Genomic DNA, 16,228 nt, shown 5'->3' on the forward strand with positions numbered 1-16,228 from the left:
CTTTGGGTTCTATATAAACTGATCATCTCAACACAATTGAACGCACACAAACCTTCATCATATTGTCGCCAACGTTTCCCCCATATCCAATTTCATAAACAAATTCATCCTGTCATGTCACACCCCACCTTAGGGCCTAGGCGTGTGACCTCAAGTTGGTACCTGTTTTGTAAATATATCAGAGTTTATGGGTAAATTTTAGCGGAAGACTTTAAGTTGATTACAATATTAATTTACATTGAAAATTTACTCGGGAATTAAATACTCGAGTATTGGTTTACAAAAGATATGTTTTTATATTATAAGGATTTTATATCAAAAACATAGCCATCTTGTACGCGCTTCTATCTTCAATAAGACTCCAATCCTTTCTAATGCTACTTATGCTTAATTACCTGCAATGGGTTGAAAAAATACGTCAGCTATATGCTGGTGAACACGTATGACTCAATAAATCATTTTGAATGACAATATAATACAAATATAGTTTTCTCTAAAAGCTCAGTAGAAGCATTTCTACTTCTGGTCTATGTACCACTGCCCTACACACACAATTGTTCCCGAGCCACGTAGCCCTTTTCGGGAGACTAGTTATGACCATTAGCCCGCGGCCACGTAGCCTTAGAATGATTAGGCTGAACGGTTATGTTTGGATCCAGACACATGTGTATTCGGTCTGAGTTGACTTTATTTTCTACTTTGTATTATAAAGTTTTAGAGATTGTATGATCTCATGTAGACATTTATTGACTCGCTAAGACAAACACCCGTTCGTCTCATTGAGTATAATATGTTTTGACTAATTAAAAGGTTGACGTATTCACCTGTACCGTCGGTGTTGTAAACCTTGACTGATTGATTGATCGACTGTGAATGATATTAACCTATACATAAAGGTTCGTATGAATGTTTTGAATGATGTTAAGCTATGATTGTAAGCTTAACCTTGAAATCGTTTATCTTTGATTGTGAATGAAAACACTTAGTTTTATGTGACGTTTGATATAGCATGCTTTGGCCTAATAGGTTCTATCACGTTGGTAAGTTTCTCCAGGTAAGTAAACGGGTCCCTCGGTTGATTGGGATTTATGCGAATTACTTTTCCGTAGGCAAGAAACTTACTACTAATGATATCCCCCTTCCAGTTACTACATGCCCGTCAAAATATCTCTTTTGTTTAACATTACTTCATCATGAAGTAACGTTTTATGAAAATATGATTGTGAATGAATGTTTGTAAAATATGATCAAGGTTAAAGGCTATAGCCTCGATTGATAGTCTAAGCTATAATTCAAATAACTTAAACATAACTCCTACCTTAATTCGGATGCTTAGATTGATAACATGTTAAGGCGTGACTTGATCTACTCGCTTATGTGATTGCTAGCTTAATTCCAACTTCGTTTCTTGCACGTATTACGAGAAAATGGCACGTCGGCTCGTCACGGCTATTGGGCACGCCTCCCTAGGTTAACTATGTGAAAATGAAGGTGAGTTTGGGATGAATGGGGTTCATACCCGTCCTCCCCTTTTATAGCCGTTTTTGAACCCTATCGCGATACGCGATAGGTCCTTTGTGGCTCGTCGCGTATCGCGACGCCGCCATTTTACACCGCCTTATGCGGTGATGACACGTGGCCTGTCATATTGTGCCACGTGTCGACACGGTGTTCAACACGTGTCCGGTGACTCACCAAGCCCATCGCGCTACGCGATGGGTTGATTGTTACCCCGTCGCGTATCGCGATGGGAACAAAGTTTCAGAATTTGCACTTTTGGTCCCTGTACTTCCTAAGTTATTACTTTTAAGCTTAACTTAAAGAGGGTAAAAGACGCGGTGTTACATCCTCCCCACCTTTTGAATAATCTCGTCCTCGAGATTTATTGGAATAGATTGGGATACTTTTTCTTCATTTCTGACACGAGTTCCCACGTATACTCGGGTCCTCTTCTTGAATCCCATTTGACTTTCACGAGCTTGAGTTGTCACACCCCCAAATTTCCACTAACGGAGTTTTACCGTAAGGCGGGTGACAAACCAGGATCCGAACACATTAATCACACCAAACGACATCTATATGGTCTTAAAAGTTTTAACAAATCAAAATAAAATGTTCAGAGTACTTAAGTGCTAGTGCGGAAGCTAAACAAAGTGCGGGAGCCATCTCCCAAAACAAGTTTAAATAATTCATGGCGCTACAAGCGCAAAACCAATATCAAATAATTGTTTTCAAACTTAAACCAATGCGAGTCCATGCATGCAATGTTATCCTAATCCAAGTGCTTGCTAGTGACCTGAGGAAAACATGCTAAAAAGAGTCAACACATATGGTTGGTGAGATAACAGGTTTTCAAAGTAAGTTATGCTCTATCAGTTCATAAACATTTATAAATAAAAGTGGCCCATGGTTAACTACACTTAGTTAACTCGTTGCCGCATAGTGTTATGTTTCCATCACGACCGAAGCTGACTAGTTATTGTCTCAAGTCAAGTATTGCCAAAACTTAACAATGTTTGGTCAAAGTTACACCCCGTTCGACCTCCAGTCGAGAATAATGCAGGGTGGGGTTTGTCAAACCCAATAGTACTATTTAAATTTACCACGCCAGTTAACCTTAGTTAACGGTCCGATGTTTGTGAGGACTTTCTATGGCAAAGAAACACTACGTTATAAGCAACCAAACGGTTGTGTAAAGATTTAGAGCAAGTAAAGTAAAACAGTTTTGCATGTTTCCTCCCCCAAAGGAAAGGTATAAAAGTGGGGCCGTAAACTCACCTTGTTGGTGCTTCGGGTATTACACAAATCCGACCGAAGTAAATGCGTCACGTGCTAAGACCCTAAAAATGCAAGTACGTAAGTAACTTGTGGGATGGTTCCTAGAACCACTAGTATCCAAAAATCTCCCATTGTTTTTAAAAAGACTTTTGACCAAAGTTTGACTTTTGTTGACTTTGACTAATGTTGGCTTTGACTAAAGTTGACTTATATGTTGACCTTTGACTAAAATATTGACCTTTGACTAAAATATTGGACTTAGAATGTTTACCTTATAATTCTAGTCACACTTAATCAATCATCAAGTATACACACTTAGTCATATTCCTTGCAATTCTATGATCAATACACTTTCACAACATCACAAGCAAGACTAACTATTTAGTCAACTAGTTCTAAGTTGACTTAAAAAGTCAAAGTTCTAATTTACCACAACTAACATATCACAATTTGCAATTATCTCAATTCAACCAACACCTTTATCACCTTTAACAATTTATACCACCTAAACCGATTTTTCTCATCAATCAAAACTCACAATTAAATTACCAAATAAATCACACATGTACACATCAGTATTAGGTTCAACATATATTTTTCTCACAATTTTTGGATTTACCAATTCGTCCAGAATATTCATATACTACAACAACATGATTTATATTTCTACAACAACACAGCAGTAATCAAAAATTTGTCAAAAATTTCATATTTGTCCAATTGATGCAAGACCAATTGGACTAGATTCCTAATTCAATTTACAACATCCTAGAATAGAATTATATCCATATCTATTTTTATCATAAAGTTATGAAATTTACAACTCAACTCAGAATTATTTTCTCTAATTTAGATTTGCATCCTGATTTTGTAAATTAATAAAAAGTATTCAAACAGTGTCCAAAAATTAAGATTTAGGACTTTCTGAAAACTAGATTTAAAGTACATGTTCATAGAATCAAAAATCGATCAAAAACTCAAACATATCATCAATTTATCAACAATCCAAATCCGTAACATCTAATCTGCCAATAAACAGTTTTAACCACAATCAACTACAAATCACAACTTTTCTATCCTTTTGATTCAAAATCATCAAGAAACATTCTTACCAAATCAAATTTCATGTCTTATTTTTATCCATTTGATTTCATAAGAAAAGTAAAAACACATGTATTTATAAAAGACTCAAAAATACTAATCAAGACACACACAAAAATCCTTTTTACTTGTCAAACTTTGATCATCCCCTTTCATGATCCAACCATTTGGATACAAGGTTCATATGAATTAAAAGAAAAAGAAACATATAAACATAATAATCTACTCACTTTGCTTGATCAAATGCTTAAACCCTTGTTTACCAAAATCACCAACTCTTGTGTTATGGAGAAAATACTAGAAGATGATTGTTTGTATGAAAGAAAATGAGAGTATGTGTGTGTGTGTGAGTATCAAGGCCAAAGAGAGAGGAAAAGGGAAAGAAAAAGGTGTTGGCATCCAATAGTTGTAACCTCCTTGTTATTAACAACCCTTTATGATTGATTTAATGAATAAAATTACTTAGGTTAACTTTTATTAACTCATGTGTGACATGCTACATATTTTAATAAACATTTCCTATGTAACATAACCTAAGGTTCCATTTAAATAATAAACATGTTACATGACATACAATATAACCTATTTAATCATTTAGCTTACTTACAATCACATCATCATGTAATAACCATAATATAACATATTAATCACATAGCACATTATACTTATCATACATGTTATATGACATGTTTATTATAACATGCAAGACGAGTTTATTATCCTAGTTATAATTAGTCACTTATCCTTGTTTAAGTCACCAATGACACGTTGACTTAAATATACGCATACATGACATCACATGTACAAGAGTTCATACTCATAGTTAACAGAACTAACTGAGTTTATAGACATAGTCAACAGGATTTAACTGGGTTTAGTTAACAGAGTTAACCTAAAAATGCCGGATGTCACATGAGTCGTTTGTGTTTGAGAAACTTGATCATGCTATCTTCTATTTGAATAGGTTGTTCCACAAACTTAAGATTTTCATTGATCTTAACATCTTTCAATGGCATAGCAAGGGTTTCATTGGCTAAACACTTGCGTAGATTGGATATGTGAAACACGTCGTGAATTCCTTTCATTTCATCTGGTAATTCTAAACGATAAGCAACTGGTCCAATTCTTTCGAGTATTTTGAATGGTCCAACGAATCGTGGACTCAGTTTCCCTTTCTTTCCAAATCTTACTACACCTTTCCAAGGCGACACTTTCAATAAAACTCTATCGCCTTTTTTGAATTCTAATGGCTTGCGGCGAATGTCCGCATAACTCTTTTGCCTATCTCTTGCTGCCTTTAATCGTTCTCAGATTTGTATAACTTGGTCAGTAGTCCTTTGAACAATTTCAGGTCCTGACAACTGACTATCACCTGTTTCTGACCAACATAAAGGTGTCTACACTTTCTTCCATACAATGCTTCAAATGGTGCTGCTTGGATACTCGTATGATAGCTTTTATTATACGAGAATTCCATTAGTGCAAGATGAGTGTCCCAACTTCCTCCTAAGTCGATAACACAGGCACGAAGCATATCTTTCAACGTTTGAATTGTTCGTTCACTTTGGCCATCAGTCTGGGGATGATATGCAGTACTTAAGTTTAGTCGAGTCCCCATAGATTTTTGAAAACTTGACCAAAAATTTGAAGTGAAACAACTATCTATATCAGAAATGATGGATAGTGGCACACCGTGTAAAGACACTATGTTTTCGATATATAAATGTGCTAACTTATCCATACTAAACGTTTCTTGAATTGGAATGAAATGGGCAGACTTGGTAAGTCTATCGACAATAACCCAGATCGCATCATTTTGACGAGAAGTCTTAGGTAACTTCATGATAAAATCCATAGTTATTATATCCCATTTCCATATCGGGATTTCCGGTTGTTGTAGTAATCCTAACGGCTTTTGGTGCTCGGCTTTCACTTTGGAACACGTCAGGCATTTAGCTACTTACAATGTAATGTCTTTCTTCATCCCGATCCACCAATAATCATCTTTTAGATTGTGATACATCTTATCACTTCCCTGATGCATCATGTACTTTGACTTGTGTGCTTCTTCTAAAATCTTATCTCTTAGACTTCCGACCATTGGTACCCAAATCCTAGTACCAAGTCTAAGGATTTCGTCATTTCCTTTAATCAACTGATCGATTGTACCATTCTCTTTTCAGCTTTAATATTTCCTTCTTTTAGTGCCAAATTTTGAGCTTCTTTGATTTGGCTAGCTAGATCGACTTTAAGTTCTAATATAAGAGCTCGAACTCTCTTTGGTTTCTCATGTTCTTTTCTACTTAAGGCGTCAGCCACCACGTTAGCTTTTCCTTCATGATATACGATCTCACAGTCGTAATCATTAAGTGTTTCCATCCAACGTCTTTGTCTCATGTTCAACTCTTTTTGATCAAATATATGCTTCAAGCTTTTGTGATCAGTGTATACCGTGAATCTTACACTATACAAGTAATGTTGCCATAACTTCAACGCAAAAATTATAGCGCCTAATTCAAGATCATGCGTGGTGTAATTATTTTCATGAGCTTTCAGTTGTCTCGAAGCATAAGCAATCACTTTCTTTCCTTGCATCAAAACACTTCCCATTCCCGTGTGCGAAGCATCACAGTAAATGATAAAGTTTTCTGGCCCTTAAAAATTTTTTTTAATATTTTTTTAAAATTTTTTATAGTGGTTTCCATTAAGATTAAAAACCCCTTAAAAATATTCAAAAATAATAATAAAAAATTAATAACTCAAAATATAAATCGAAAACGAAAAAAGTAAAAAAACTCAAATGTTTTATTCGTTGTCCTCGTTAAAAGAAAAGAAAAAAAACTGAAACTCGTTTCGACGCGAACCGATCCGGGGCGTCGTACCGTAAGCAAACCGACCTGGGATGTCGAATAGTATGTGAACCAACCCGAAGCACCGACCCGAAAGTGCCATGACCTGGAGAATCGACATAAACACGTACACGCCCGAAACGTCGACCGAACAAAGATTCCAACGAATTTACTTGAATTCCTCCACATTTTGGAAGGATTTGAAATCCCTTGATTTAAAGGAATTTGAAGGAATTGAATTCCAATTTCAATGAAACATACACGCCATGTCACAGAATAAAGATTCCAATTCCAACGAAACGAACACGCCATTTCATGGGATTTTAATTCTAGTTCCTTTGAATTCCCATGAATTCTGTGAAACGAACGCGCCCTAATTGTTCCATCTTTGGCCGAAGCTTTCCCAATCTAGTTCGTTATCAATTCGTTCAATATACGATAATCAAAAGGTATGGTTGTGATCGCGGTTGAACAAGGATCATTAGCCCTAACAAAGCTTGATCGAACATGGATTCAGTTTCATGATTTGAATTCACGTGATCATGTGTTCATTAGTGTGAGTGCTTAAGTATTTTTCGAAACCAGTTTCTAAGGGGGTGTTTGGATTGCTTATTTTACTTCCTTATGACTTATAACTTTCATAAAAAAGTCATAAGGTGTTTGACAAAATTGAAAGTTGTGAGGAGAATAGGTTATATAACTTGTAACTTATGAGAATAAGTTATAAGGAGGTGGAAATAAGAAATCCCAAACACCCCCTAACAATCATGATGGCTTGGTCCACTGGTTGTGCTATGTGTGTGGAAACAGGGAGGTTACGGCTTCGAACCCTTCGAACCCGGCCATCCCCTTTTTTGCATATTATTATTTTTTTGTTATGTTTTTTGTAATATTAACTCTTGTTAATTATTAAATAAATTAAATTAATACTTAAATATTATAGACCGACAACTTCGAGTCACTGTTCCTTCATCTAGAAACCCGGTTTTATTTACTTTATTTATATTTAACATGGGTATTGTTATAAACCAGATATACAATACCATAAATAACTATATGCGACGGTTATATTCTTGTATATATATCCTGATGTACTGAACATTTGGGATTGATGATGAATAATATTCTACACAAATTCTCTCTGGATTCTATGGTTTATTTTGCGTTATCAGCACGAATTGTTCTCTATACAAATTCATCAAATTGTTCATCGTATCCGGGTACACGTAATCATCTTCACGGTTTGTTGCATATGCTATCATGTTATTAATTAATGTTTACAATAGTATAGATATATATCCATGCAAGATGAAAATATGTATATGCAAAAAAAATCTGTTACTAAAATAAAACCCATTGATCAAAGTTATGTTGCCTAAAATACACACACATTCGCTTCAAGAAATTACTAGCACCACTTGATCAGCTTCTGTGATATTTAAGTAGGAACTTTTGAAGGACGACCAACTTCTTGTGGTCAAAAGTATCTTTGATGTATTTATGTAATGAGATGTCGAGTACCACAAACTCGTGTTTGGAAAACTTTCACGTTTGTTATAATGACAAAAGCTTCATTTAAAAGGAGTTTTTGTGTATAAAATATATATCTTAAAAAAAACTTCGAGTTCGATTTGTAATAACCATAGGTTCTGTAATCTGCTTATATATAACCAAGAAGGTATTATATGAAATTGTAGAAACTACAAAAACATTTGTTTTATATAAAAGCCAGACATGCACATATGTGTTGTTACATCATAAATCATCAGTGAAGAATCACTAATCAAACAAGGCTTTTTTTCTTTTAATTAACTTGTTTAATAGAATCTTGATTCATACTTTCTTATCAAATCTCATCTGCTATTATAATAAAACAAGGTTTTTCTTTACAGGTGTCATTCACACAACAGCCAACCTCTTTACTTTTCATTTTATGTTAATTCAAATAACTCCACCACCACCATACATACATGTCGTCCTCTCCTGCTTCATCATCAATTTTCAATAGATTAATATCAGTGAATTGTATAGGTTCATAAACCCTATTCTTCACACCGGCAGTTAATCGAAAACCAGCGTTATTATTGTGTGGTTGGGTATTCATTCATCTACCAAGGTATTAGTTGAAAATTTAAAACCCTAATTTATTTGATTTTCTCATCTTTCATAGTAACATGCATTTTGATTTTTGACATAGGGTTTCATGCTTATCACTCGCTTCTTGCTAATGCGTTAATGTTTACAGAGACGATTGCCAATCATGATCTTCAGGTTTGTACTCGTCTCAGCTTTGTTTTCACAGTTTTTATCTTTAATATGGGGATGTATTTATATTTGTGAGAGTAAATTACAATTTTATTCCGTGTGATTTGTCCTCTTTTAACCATTTCAATCTAAAAAACAATCTTTTAACAAAATTAGGATATGTGGTTTATGTCAGTTACATTTTCCAGTTAAATAACATCACTTGCCCCTCACATGACTCCTTTTCCACATCAATTTTTAGAAACCCGTAGATTAAACTGTATCAGCGATAATCCATCGACTGCAGAATTTAGTGCATATTTTATGTTACTGCAATATGTTACCGTAGCTTTTTCGTTACTACAGTTTATTTTTTGGTTATCCCCGCCGTAAGTATGAATTATCATTAAGAAGTTCCTGTTATGTTCGGGTAAAAAATGGTTCAGATTGAAATAGGAACTAACCTCAGTTTGGAGGAAAGATCACGTGAAGCTGAACACAACCCGAGTATTCATGGGTTGACCCCGTAGAGATTTTTTTTCTATGTATTAATTTCTGTTTCATATTTCAACAGATAACGGAATTTGAGTGGTTTGGATGATGAAAAATGTGCGTATTTCCAGTTTCCACATAATATAGAAGTTGAGGTAACTTTTTTTGGTGTTGACTCGAAATAGTTATTTTCATTATGGCTTTTGTCAATTCAACCTGAACACAAGGGACTTGAAACTTCAAAATTTAACATGAATACAAGCTCATCCATAATCCAAATCTAAATTCAAACTTGACATTGCAGCCCTACAAGTTTTAAACTTCCCTTCTAAAATTGTGAAGCTTGAAATATGGTACCACTTTGACTTTTTGATTTTGTCAATTATTACTTGCAGATGGCTAATTGATGTATTAATCTTCTGGTTGACTTTTTAAAATTCAACATGTTATTTTCTAATAGCACCATCAACTGAATCATCAATTTAGCCAAGTTGAGTTCGGGACCTGATGTTATTGAATTTTGAATGCCAAATTATATGCTACACACTACTACTGTGTCCATGAATTCATGTCTGTGGGAGTTTAAGTGCACACACACAACTGTGTTTGTCTTTGCATGTTTGCTACACACCACTGTGTAGGCCTAAATTCACATATATTGAAGTTAAAGACTAAGTTAGATATTGCAGATTGCGTACAATATAACATAAGTATACTAACGTCTCTATGTACAGATATTCCGTCACTGGAAATATAGCTCGCGATTAAGTACAACTACAAACTATTGCTACTGTCTTTAATGACACAATGACTTTGTTCTTAGGGCAAACATATGACAACGTGATAAAAAAATGTGATATACACCGACCCAATAATAATAATTGATTTAATATATTATTATTATTATTATTATTATTATTATTATTTATTTTCAATGTTTTTTTTGGTAAAATGCAGGAATTTATAGCAAGAGTTTCAGATAAACAAGAAAGTGGCCTTCGGAATATGTAGTAACCACAGCTAAATGGCAATGCTATTTTTTTTAGGTCGAGTGACTACTTTTCAACTTCATATTCTACACCTGTCTCAATTTCCATTATGGTTTTATAACAAATAATGGTGTTTATTTATACTTTTCACTTTAAAGCTTGACTTGGTTGCATGTGATTTACATTTTACATGAAGATTTTCTACCCACACGGTTGAAGCAAGGTTAGATATTTGGTTTCTACTGTTAGCCATCTTCGGGAACCCAAGGTGCAAACTAACAAGGTATACAAATATAGAAGTAATTCAACAAATGTTGGTTCATGTCGTGAATATACAAACTTAGATAAATTACTTGTAGAGTTGTAGGTGTGGCAAAATAGCCGGGTCGGGGCCGTTAGGTTATTTGTGCTCTTTTGTACATTGTAAATGTAAAATTAATGTTGTATATAAAGAATTTTATAGAGATCAGTAATTTGTACTTGTAGCTATATTATTGTAAATTGTAAATCTAATATTAATACGTAAACTGTAATTGTAAAATATTCACATATAATACATATTGATTTATTATTATTTTTTCTTAATTTATGCAGTTTTCGATATCCAACCCCGTGTAGTACACGGGTTATAACCTAGTTTCTAATATAAAATCTTTTTAAATGAAGAACAATGAACCATTGAGTTTCTTTTCTGTTACATATAATTAAACCGTAACAATAAATGATTCTGTTTTAAAAAGCATGTAATTCTAATTTCTAGATGTCTCTTAATATATTTCTAATCATTTACAGCCATCATATTTTGTTTTAACAGATGATTCGGTTATGCTTTCATACAATCATGCCCCATGTTAATTAACTATATTATATCATATGGGATTCATATATATGAATGTAATCATAATTTTAAATGATGAGTTTGTTTTTAATAACCGATTGTTGCACATAGCATACAAATTCATCTTGCTGGGCAAATAGTTATATGGTTGTAAACAATATTAATGTAGAAACATGTGCAACAAATTATGAAGATGATTATGTGTACCCGGATGTGATGAATAGACGGATGAGTTCATGTAGAGAGCAATTTTCGTGCTGATAACGTAAAATGAAACAGAGAATCCAGAGAGAATTTGTGTAGAATATTATATATGATCAAGTATTCACACCATACATAAACGTATATATATACACATGTAAAACATAAAGTAACCGTCAAATATAGTTATGTGGGGTATTGTATATTTGGTTTATAACAAAAACAAGGTAATGATTTCGATTTCCAACAATATATTTTTCATTTTAACAATTTTAGTTAAACCACAATAGATAATAAATTGGAATTAAAGTCGAAGGACGTATTAATGATCAACTCTTAAACTTCATTGACTTAAAACTTCATGAGAAAACGATGGGAGCGTAATTACAAAGATTAGTGGGCTGGAGTTTATAAGAAAGTGGGCTCGATTAATATAAATGTTGGGCTTAGAAGTTTACAAGACATCTATCCGTCTGTCGACAGTTTTTGGTTTTGAGGGCACAATTGAGTTAGGCAGCCTTGGCCCAATTAGCCTTGGTGCTAATAAACTTTTGAATACATACATATGGTTTGTTCATGATGATGGTTAATTGTGTATGTAATGGCCCATATGGCTCCAAGTCCCATGAATATTTAATTTATGATTCAATTAAGGTTTTTAATAGAATTATTTTGATTTTTCTAGATAATATTAAGTTCCAATTTTTTTTTGCATATAAAATACGATAGTTTCTTGGATCTATATCATTCAGCTACTACAAAGCGATTGCAACAAAGTGACGGGTAAACAGGCAACAAGATGCACCGCAACCCTTTTTGAATAGCAAAGCCAATCATAATAAAAACGAAGCTCTGAGACCTAGGAGATGAAGAAGTTCCGTGTATGACACGTTAAACTTTACTAAAAAAATTCACTGTCTCTGAGGCCAGAAAACCAAATGTATCAAAAGCAAATGGAAGAAAGACATGTTGATTCTCTAAACAAGCTTTCTCGTGCTTAACAACTTTGCTCGATTCAGCCTTCAACGCAGCCTGACCCACAACAAACCCACGTTCCCTGAGCCCAGCAAGAGGAAACACTTCTGTAAGATCCACACATGCGTGTTGTTCCCCCCGCCCACCCGAACACAAGAATATCAGCTGGTCATTAAGTAGACCTCCCTTTAAGAGGATCCGTGAGAAAGTTAACAGGGGCTTCCTTTTTAGCAGAAATCCCTGCCCGTTTAAGAACATCACACAGAACATCCCTAACCAAATCATGTCTATAGTTAAAGCCCGGACACAAGAATATCAGTTGGTCGTTAAGTAGACCTCCCTTTAAGAGGATCCGTGAGAAAGTTAACAAGGGCTTCCTTTTTAGCAGAAATCCATGCCCGTTTAAGAACATCACACAGAACATCCCTAACCAAATCATGTCTATAGTTAAAGCCAGACAATTCTTTTCAATGCACCGCATGGTCTCCAAAATAATCCAAACATACCTTGCGACAAATCGGGCACGGCTTATTAGTCGGGAACATAGGGATCATTAACTGGTACTTAAGAATAGCCCGATACTCCAAATCCAACATATGTTGACCCAATTCTTCAATGGGGATGACCGTTTGAAAATCCTGAGCCCGTGAAGCCCGAAAACATTCCAATGTGACATAATAATGTATTGTTTAGAAACTCACTTGAAGAGACTAATAAAAGAAGACATGTTGAAGATGAGCTTATACAACTGGCTCTCCCTATTAAGATTAAATTATTATTAAAAATGAGTAAAATGACTAATAAGAAAATCCACTGAATAAGTTCGTTACTAAGTGTAAAGATGATAATTTGAGGCTTTGAGAAAAATGCCAACGCGAATAATAAGAATGATCTAAGAGGAGTGGTATTTGAAAAAGAAAGAGATTTGAATGAATTTTAACTAGCGGAAGAAATAGTGATGGTCTGGAAATGATTTTAGACGACAAACATGAATTGAACAACATTCAAAGCTAAAACTTTAAAGGAGAGAAAGTGACTATATAGGTAAGACTTAAGAGAGTGTAAGAAAAGATAGTTAACTGTTCGTAACACGTGACAAGTTTGAGAGACCTAACAAGGTTATACCACCGTATACACGGTTTACATCTATTATTGACAGGATAGATAAAACATGACCAAAATATAAAGCATAAAACCCCATCTTAAAGTTGACAACCTTAGCCATAAGTCATAAACATGTCTTGTTCATCTACAGCTTGCTTTCATCATCTTCTCTCTTCAAACTCCCTTACAACAACAACTGTATCTAAGTCACCTTCACTTGTCATCTTGCCTTCATCCATTAGACCGCCTCTTCTTCTTCCTAAACTCTTATTATCCAAGCCCACACCTGCATCCTCTAGTGTCGTCCGACATCTATCCCTAGCCACGTCATCTTTCGACCTGGACGAGGATGAAGAACAGAGACCTAGTTATTCAGCTGACCTTAAACTATATGTCGGAAACTTGCCGTGGAATGTTGACAGTGCGGCTCTTGCTGGACTGTTTCAACGTGCTGGGAATGTTGAGATGGTTGAGGTACAGATACAAATACAAATACAAATACAATTTCACTTTACTCTTATTATTATTATTATTAAACTAATTCTTTATGTTCTTTTGAATGACTTTATGGTTCATTGTATAATCTCTGTATATCATTTATTATAGGTTGTTCCTTATTTTATCTATGGTATAAACATGTCTAAACGAGCCCAGCCCGAGCTGGACTAGGCTCGTTTAACTTAGAGAGAGCTCGAGCTCAAGCTCAAGCTCGGCTCGTTTTGAGCTCTAATTCTAAAGCTCAAGCTCGGCTCTTGAGCAGTTTAGCCGAGCTCAGCTCGTTTTGAGTTCTAGTTCTAAAGCTCAACCTCGGCTCTTGAGTAGGTTTTTCAAGCTCGGGTTCGACTCGTTTATTATTTATTAATTATTTTTCTATATATTTATAACTATTTATACTTATTAGCAGGGGTGGCAAATGTAACCCACTTGGTTGAATGAGTTGTAATAAAATGTATTTTTTAATTATTTTTTTAAAATTTTTTAATGAGGGGATTTCGATATGGGTCAAAATGGGTTGAGGTGGTTGAGTTTTTTTTATGGAACGCGAAAAACGGTGGAAACTTTGTACTTTTACTTTTTTAGTTTTTGATTTATATTTCGAGTTATGATTTTTTAATTATTTTTTTAAAATTTTTAATGAGGGGTTTTTGAAATGGGTCAAAATGGGTTGAGATTTCAGAAACCTCTCATTAAAAAATAAGTTATTAGTTATAATTTTTTATATAACATAATATATTATATATAGTATTTCTGTCACAAAATTTTTGTATAATGATATTTATTAAATAAATATATATTAAGTAAACGTTATATAAATAATAGGCTCGTTTAGGTTTGGCCTCGTTTATTAGACAAGCTTATTTTCAGGCTCAAGCTCATTTAAGCTCGAATCGGTTCAAGCTTTTTGCGAGCCAATCTCGAGTAGCTCGCGAGTGGCTTGGCTTGTTTACACCCTTAATTATGATAATAATTGACATTTTCTCACTTTTATTAGTTGGTTAGCTTTATGGTTATCCTTTTCATTGTAATCTTTGTGTATAAAGATCTCTGGTTTTCATTTATTTAATGCACAGAAAATATAATCTTGAAATTGTTGCAGGTTGTTTATGACAAAGGTAGTGGAAGAAGCAGGGGTTTCGGGTTCGTGACTATGTCGTCCGCCAAAGAAGTCGAGGCGACTATCCGACAGTTCAATGGTTATGTAAGTAAACAAGACTCAAATCACATTTTCATTTATCCTAGCACTATATAATATTAAAATTTATATGAGTAAACGTAAATGGAATGGAATTGCAGGAGCTCGACGGGAGGCAGCTGAGAGTGAACTCAGGGCCACCTCCGAGCAAAGATCAGTCTTTCTCAAGAGGGCAAAGAGATGGTAGTCGTGGTGGTTATGGTGGTGGAGGGAAAGGTTTCGACAGCACGAATAAGGTTTATGTCGGGAACCTTGCATGGAGTGTGGACAATTTGGCTCTTGAAACATTGTTTCAAGATCAAGGGAATGTTATGGAAGCTAGGGTGGTTTATGACCGGGATAGTGGTCGGTCAAAGGGTTTTGGTTTCGTAACGTACGGTTCGATGGAGGAGGTTAATAAAGCTATTGACTCATTGGATGGACTTGTAAGTATTAACTTTTATGTTTATTTGTTTGATATGTTTGGTTTTGTTGAATGTTGTTGTGATATGTTGTGCAGAATGTTGACGGTAGAAGTATCAGAGTTAGTCTTGCTGAAGCTAGACAGAGGCCTCAGTTTTAATCAGTCTTTAGCTTGATTTCGCAGGCTGCAAGCTAGGGCAGATGTTGCAAGGATTTTGATTTTTGTTTGAATTGATAGTGGAAGCAAAAATATAAAAAAAGATAATGGTTTTGAGCAAAATTTTATAGATTTTTGAATCATTAAAGTACCATTACTCGTATAGCAAAATTTTAGTTTGTTCCGGCTCTAGATGTTGGAATTTGGGTCCAACCGTTGGGACAAAGTGTGCCATCATTCAGCCTGTTTAGACATTTTAGTCTGTTACTGATATAGGGGTGCCAATTTTCAACACGACACAAAAATAATCAGGTTTTGGGTTGTCATATCTACCCGTTTAATTAAGCTTGTTGTGTATGTATTGACTTGTTTAACATGTTTAATTGAAAAGGACTGCCCTCTAAC

The 16,228-nt window shown here is 34.6% G+C and overlaps 1 protein-coding gene across 1 annotated transcript; it reads left to right on the forward strand.

Moving 5' to 3' along the window:
• The first annotated feature begins 13,703 nt into the window (after positions 1-13,703).
• On the forward strand, positions 13,704-15,908 carry LOC143530333 (29 kDa ribonucleoprotein A, chloroplastic-like). The gene is made up of 4 exons (XM_077025891.1): positions 13,704-14,045; positions 15,169-15,270; positions 15,366-15,689; positions 15,764-15,908. The coding sequence occupies exons 1-4, from the start codon at positions 13,704-13,706 to the stop codon at positions 15,824-15,826; spliced, it is 831 nt and encodes a 276-aa protein (XP_076882006.1). The 3' UTR covers positions 15,827-15,908.
• Positions 15,909-16,228: the final 320 nt, after the last annotated feature.

Source organism: Bidens hawaiensis, unplaced genomic scaffold (genome assembly GCF_021521415.1).
Source record: "Bidens hawaiensis isolate Kalapana, Puna unplaced genomic scaffold, B.hawaiensis_p1.1 tig00008933_1, whole genome shotgun sequence".
In the NCBI taxonomy this organism is placed as follows: domain Eukaryota; kingdom Viridiplantae; phylum Streptophyta; class Magnoliopsida; order Asterales; family Asteraceae; genus Bidens; species Bidens hawaiensis.

Excerpts from the sequence above, each read along its gene's own strand:
- LOC143530333 (XM_077025891.1), top strand. The coding sequence starts at position 13,704 with ATGTCTTGTTCATCTACAGCTTGCTTTCATCATCTTCTCTCTTCAAAC. Across the intron at positions 15,271-15,365 it reads TCCGACAGTTCAATGGTTAT|GAGCTCGACGGGAGGCAGCT; the intron begins GTAAGTAAACAA and ends ATGGAATTGCAG. Across the intron at positions 15,690-15,763 it reads TTGACTCATTGGATGGACTT|AATGTTGACGGTAGAAGTAT; the intron begins GTAAGTATTAAC and ends TATGTTGTGCAG.